Raw genomic sequence first — 6,448 nt, 5'->3', positions numbered from 1 at the left:
AAAAAGATCCTGCTAGACAACAGCAGTAAGCATCTTGAGCGCCCTTCTTCACACAGATCTTGGTACTGTTTTATGTGCTGGTTCCCACACACTCCTTTATTGTTGGAAGAGGGGACTCAGCATGGGAAGGCTTCTGAGCACTCCTCACCTCCCTTGACCCCCTGTCGGGTCCCTAAGACCCACGGGGATCAGTAGGAGGGACTGTGTCAGACATGCCTGGGTCAGGGTAACACCTGACTTGCAAGCTGTGGTATTGAAAGCAAGTAACTCTGCCCCTGGGTTTCCGTTTCCTCCATTATTAAAGGCTCCCAGCTTACTGTGATGCTTAAATAACACTGACTAAAAACTTTGTGCAGGGCCTGGTGCATAGTTACGGGGACAGCTAATCCTACCCTCAAAGCCATTGTATGAGGTGAGTGCTGTAACTCCTTCAGCCTACAAAAGAGGAAACTGGGACCCAGAGAGGCACTGACCTTTCCCAAAGCCACGGTTTGGATGGGGAAAATCATGATGGAGGGCAGCAGGCCCATCGCCGGTGCTGATATTCAGAACTGCTAAGTGGGAGCTCATCTGCCTGGCATCATAGCCCGGCAGGTGGAGATCCAATGTGGTTTTTAAAATTTGCCAATTCCCAGGACCTGTAACTTCCCAATTCTAAAATTAGAACGGTAAAACTAAACTAAAATCTAAACAAATTTTTTAAATCTTTTGCAGAATGGGCAGGGTCCTTAGTAACCTCACCCCATTATTTTTTGGTGGAGAAAATGGTTTCTCGGAGAGGCTATGACCTGTCTGGAGGCAGAGCTAACTTACAGCTGGATCCCAACGCAGCCCTTGCTCCTGCTCCTTGAAAAGCCTGATCCCCAGGCCTGGTCCACACACTCTTCTCACATGAGAAGCTGTCCTGCCTGTCTGGCATCCACATGGGTCCCTACCACTGAGCTACACCCAACCACCACAATATGCATTTTCATAATCCCTGTAGGAGGACTCTGGCGTGGCCTGCAGGACACTCCTGGGATGTCTCTCTCGGGGAGTGGGGGGGTGCCTCATTTTTTTCACTGTACCCCGTTTATGCCACCACAACGTGAACACCAGGGCTGTCTGTTTTACAGGAGTGACTGCCCCTTGCCAAACACCAGGTGGCCTCACAACCACTGGATACAGTTGAGCCAGTTGTTTATCCTGGGCTCCGTAGGAGCCCCACCAAGTCTTGTCTCTCATCCCGGCGACCTTCTAATCCAACCCTGTTAAGTAGATACAACCGTCGTCTTCATTTCGAGGACTCGCAAAGACCGGAAGGGTTCGGGTAGCCAGAGGAGCCAGGGCCCCGGCTCTGCATGCTCCGTCGGTGAGTGAGGGTATACACTGCACTCAGCGGGCAGGGATACCGGGAGGGTCGAGAGAGACCTGTGTGATCCCCCGCTGCAGTCAACAGAGAGTCTCACTTCTAGCAGGTACCAGCCAAACTCCTGGCTGCGCAAACTCTGAAGCAGACCCGCCCTTCGCGTTCCAGCAGCTCCGAGTGCGTCACTGGACTCTTTGAGTTTGCGCCGGCTGCAGGGTTTCCCGGGGGCCGTGTGAACATCCGGTCACAGACTCCTAAGGACCAATGAGAGAAGGCGCCGCGAGCTAGGGGGCGGAACATGTGCGGACAACATGGCTGCCCCCAGCCCGCTGCTTCCGGAGGCTTGTGGGAGTAGCCCTGACAAGTTCCTGTGCCTCAGTGGACTCGCGCTCGGGGAGCTCAGCAGGGCAGCGGCTGGAGAGAAAGCCATGGGGACTGTGCATGCCCGGGTAAGAGGCCCCGCGATTCGCGGGCTGTGCGACCGCTGGCTGGCTGGCTTTGCCGCGGGGAGACGCTCTCGTGGCTGCGCCGGGGTTCCCCGGGTGAAAGGGCATCGAAGCGACCAAGCTGGGTGCAGGAGGCCGCCGAGAGGTTGCCTCGGGCCGGCAGGAAGCGATGCCAGAGGAGGAGAGTCTTGGCTCACTCAAGGTCACTCTGCGAGTCAGTGCCTCAGAAAGGACTTTTTGGAACTTTCCCTGATGACCTTAGTGCCTGCCTCTCCGGGGTGTTGTGAGAATTCAGACATAATGCACGGGGAGTACTGTCAAAGACGAAGCTAACAGCAAACCTGGTTTAACGCACTGAAGTGACTTTGTTTGAATTCTGGAAGTGGGCAACACCTCAATTTAAGCAGTCGTGAGCTAAGTTCAGGAGTTTGACTTTGTGGACAGAAAGGACTAGGGAAAGTAGAAGCAAGGACAAGAAGCCGGCTAGAGGCTGAAGCAGAGCTAGTTAAGACTGGGTTGTTTCGCTTGTTTTCTACCTCTTTTCTGATGTCTCCTAAGGTTGAATAAACAACTCAGTCTTGGCTTGGGAGTATGGAATTGAGCATGAACAACTCCAATTTGGTTTGATCTGTTGAGCTTAGTGTAGGAGCTCAGTCCAAACCAACAGCCTATGTCAATTGTATTTGACAGTGTGTATGTGACTGCTTAGCGCCTATTACCTGCTTCCCAAATAATTTTTTTGTGTTTGTTTTGTTTTTTTGTAATTTTAACTGACGGCTAGAGAATGAGTTATTTGTCCAGGGTCACGTAGAGTCACGGAATGTCCTAAACCTCAGAGTCCAGGTCTCAACACAACTTTTCTACTATAGGGGGGTTGTCTCCTTCTTCCTCCTTACTTTTCAATAGAGCCCTCCTCATGAACTTCCAAAAGAATTTAGTCCGGGCATCTCAGCCTGACTTCTTTCAGAACTGAACCTGATTCCCCTTCCCCTATCTTTTCAATCAAGCACCGTTGCTCTTCTGCTGTGGTCTTTGAACTGTACTGAGGTGCTCATTCTCTGTCCATCAGCCGCTTCCACACCCAGCTTTAGCCATTGAAATATTCCCATCTTGTACAACTCAGTTCAAGTTGCTTCTGGCATAAACCGCCTCTTTATCGCCCTCTTTTGGATGTGCTACTACTTTCTTTGGCATTTTTCCTCTTGTCAATTTTATTAGCCTTTGGTCTGTTTGCAACTTTGTCTTATCCTATTAGATTTGAAATTTCTAGACATTACAGGATGAACTACATCTTACCGAGTCTCTCACATGACGTCTTGAACAATATGAGCATCCATCCATTTATGTAACGACTGCTTGGCACTGTTGTAGGTGCGAGGGATACAGTTTAAAAAAATCTGCTTTTATGGAGCAAAGCCCCTTTGATGCTAAAATTGATGCTCCATTGATTAATGTGCTGACAAAAATGTTTTCAATTTTTTAGTTTTTTGCATACCACAATTTAGTCTTTTTCTAGAGTTTTAATTAGACATCAGTGTCTGTTATGGATTGCTGTATTTTTTATTTGATTCTAGTCACCTCACTTTAAAGATGCTGTTTGTAGTTCATTAAATTTATCTCCTGTCCTGTCAGCCTGCTTTGCACAGAGCATTGTTCATGGAAATCAGTAAAAACTTGAAGCTGGATGTGGGGGTGCACACCTGTAATCCTAGCACTGTGGGAGGCTGAGGCAGGAGGATTGCAAGTTTGAGCTCAGCCTGAACAATTGAGACCCTGTCTAAAAGCAGGTAGGGCTGGGACTGTAGCTCAGTGTGAGGGTACTAGTATTGTAAAACAAAACTTATTGTTGGATGATTGCAGACTGATCTGCTTAAAGGTTAGAGACTAGATCTGAATATCTATTTAATTCATTTTCCAAATATTTATCCCATGCCTATTCTTCCAGACAGTGGAGTGTAAATTCTGTGAGGGTTAGGATCTTAATTAATAAATGTTTGTCATGTTATGGAAGGAATTGGCAAGTGATACACACAGAGGCAGCAGAATAGAAGTAAAATAAATTTACTCCATCAACGGGGGTCGATTGCACATAAGCCGTGCCTGGATCAACGATGCACTGGGTTACAGTTCCTCATTTTATAGGGTTTTACAGCCTTGACTTCATTTGGGTGGTTACATTCCATTCTCACAGTTCAAATCACAGTCACAAGATGATTAACTTTTCAACCCAGATGTAACAGTTCTTTGCAGGTGAGGAGTTTACCTTTAAGATTCACCTAGTTACCTCTTCTAGTCCATAGAAAGGGTGTTCAGGGTCAGGGAAGCAGATGTTAGCAATGGGTTGTTTCATCTAGACACTTTTAAGATCATGTCTCTTCGGCTCCAATCTCTTTGGGAGCTCAAGACCATGATGTGCCCTGTTATCTCAGGGTGAGGCCAAATGTCTCATTCAGCAATTAGTGCCTTTGGTGCCTGTTAGTTCTAAGCTAAACAAAGCAAACGCTGTTAGAGAAAGCAGAAGCCATTTTACATTGTAACACTTTATAGGCTTTTGCTATTTATAAAAATTTTCCCAATCAGTCAGAGTAGGACTTAACCACTTACCAGTTTACCCGAAGTGTCACTCAGGCAGCGCGTTTGTTTACATACTGTCCCCAATGCTCTGGCAAGTGTCATTTCAATCAGTCAATTCTTGGATTGAATAAATTTGATAAAATTGTCATTTTTATATTTCCTGTTATGTTATAAAACGAATGAAAAAATGCAATTTTTGTTCACCTAGTATTGAAATAATTGGACCGGTAAGTGGTTAATAATGTGTGAGGAATGACTGAATCTCCATCAGTGGAAGGTGCTTTGGTGTAACTGTCAGACTGCAGGGACATCTCTCAAGCTTAAAGTCTGCATTCCAGAGTAAAGGAGACACATGGGTCTAGTGGGTCTTTGGTGAGTCTCATTCAAAGCTTTGAGATATCAAGAAATGTAATGATTTATTTTTTAGCATAATGGAATATAAACTTTGTGCCCAGGCAAGCACAACGGATAGCATTTTGATTTAAGAATCAGTGCACACATTCTTTTCTTTGGTATCAGGGATCGAACTAAAGACCTTATGCTTGGTGAGGCAGGCGGTGGAACCAGCCTACATTCTTAATTTTTCTTGTATTTTAGACAAATTAACAATGATTCAGTTTTTTAAATGTTAATATTGCAAAATGAAATAATAAGGACATGAAATTTGCTCATTGTCATCTTCCTTTTTTTTATTATTTTAACCTCAGTACTGGGGATCGAACTCAGGACCTTGAACTTGTGAGGTGGTGTTGGTGCCACTGACTTAAATCCCCAGCCCCAGTCATCTTTATTTTAAAAAACTTAAGTAAAATTCAGCCTACACTACAAGGACATGGTGGTTTTGCTTGTTGTTGTGAGCCAGTAGCATACAGTGTGCACTCGGGACATGTTTATTAAATAAAAGAATAAAAGAACATTTATTCATTCACTGGCAGAGCTTTCCTGTCGCTGGGATAGGATACCCAACACCCATGACTTAGAGGAAGGCAGGTTTAACTTGGCTCATGGTTTCAGGTGTTCAGTACATGGTCGGCTGCTCCAAGGCAGGAGCATCTTGGCAGAAGGGCGTGAAGGAACAAAGCTGTTCAATTGCCAGGAAGCAAAGCAGGGAAACAGTGGCAGACAGGAAACAGTAAGGGACTGGACATGGGCCCCAAGAGTACACCTCTGTGACCCACCCACAAATATGCAGAAGTGTGCTTCAGTCTCCTGGGGAGCTTCCACATCAACCAGGTTGACTTGACCTTAGTCACTGTACTCACAGTCCATGGATATTTATTGCATACTCCAGATGTGTCAGGGAGGTAACATAAGAAAAAGAAAAGGTACCATGTTAGTCAAAAACTACTGTCAAGGGGTGTCCCTGTGAAGGAAGAAGTGATTCTGCCTTAAGCCAGAAGTGGCTCACAGAGGTGACATTTAAGGTGACTGTGTAAGCTACTTAGGGGAAAGCTATTCTGGAAGAAGGAATGAGGTACGCAGAGCTTGGGTGGTGGAGATGTTAACTGGAATGGGAGGCGTTGGCCTAACAGTGGAGTTCCTGAGTGCTGTGCTCGGGAATCTAGCTGGAGTCACTCCCTTCGGTAACCATCAGAGCCTTAGGACAGGCATGGGAAGGGTTCACACATTCACGACGTGGTCTGCTCAAGTATTCTAGAGCCAGTGACGATGAACCCTGTGCATTAAAGATGGCCATGTGCATCCCAAGGGAAGGAGACTGTGGCCCCAGGGTCCCCACTCTTCCTCGGGTGCAAATGATGAACAGTTTTATGGACTTTAAAGATGCCTGGTTATACAGAGTTGGTGAGCAGGAAATAGTGAGGTATTAGCTCCCAGTTGCCCTCATACTCACCTGTTTATAACAATCACTTGTGTTGAGGTGGTAACAAGCCAGACCATAGGAAATCACTGCTGTCTGGCCCATTGTTTGAGTATATGCAGTTTCTTTAACATGAATGACTTTTTTTTTAGCCGTGGGGTTACTGGGGATTGAACTCAGGACTTTGAGCTTGCAAATCCTTGGCCCCTATAGCATCTCTGTCTCTCTCTCTCTCTCTCTTTTTTTTTTTTTTTTTTTTTT

At 46.0% G+C, this 6,448-nt stretch overlaps 1 protein-coding gene across 1 annotated transcript in view; it reads left to right on the top strand.

Moving 5' to 3' along the window:
* Window positions 1-1,642: 1,642 nt before the first annotated feature.
* The window catches only part of Samm50 (SAMM50 sorting and assembly machinery component), a 27,305-nt gene continuing 22,499 nt past the window's right edge, over window positions 1,643-6,448 (top strand). The window contains exon 1 of the mRNA XM_010634363.3: window positions 1,643-1,797. Coding sequence (XP_010632665.1) covers window positions 1,660-1,797 — 138 coding nt within the window. The 5' untranslated portion in view covers window positions 1,643-1,659. The remainder of the gene's footprint in view (window positions 1,798-6,448) is intronic.

Source organism: Fukomys damarensis, unplaced genomic scaffold, assembly GCF_012274545.1.
Source record: "Fukomys damarensis isolate Sample0158 unplaced genomic scaffold, DMR_v1.0_HiC HiC_scaffold_19, whole genome shotgun sequence".
Classification (NCBI taxonomy): domain Eukaryota; kingdom Metazoa; phylum Chordata; class Mammalia; order Rodentia; family Bathyergidae; genus Fukomys; species Fukomys damarensis.
The sequence above is the reverse complement of the archived record's forward strand: the minus strand, read 5'-3'. Positions and strand labels throughout refer to the sequence as shown.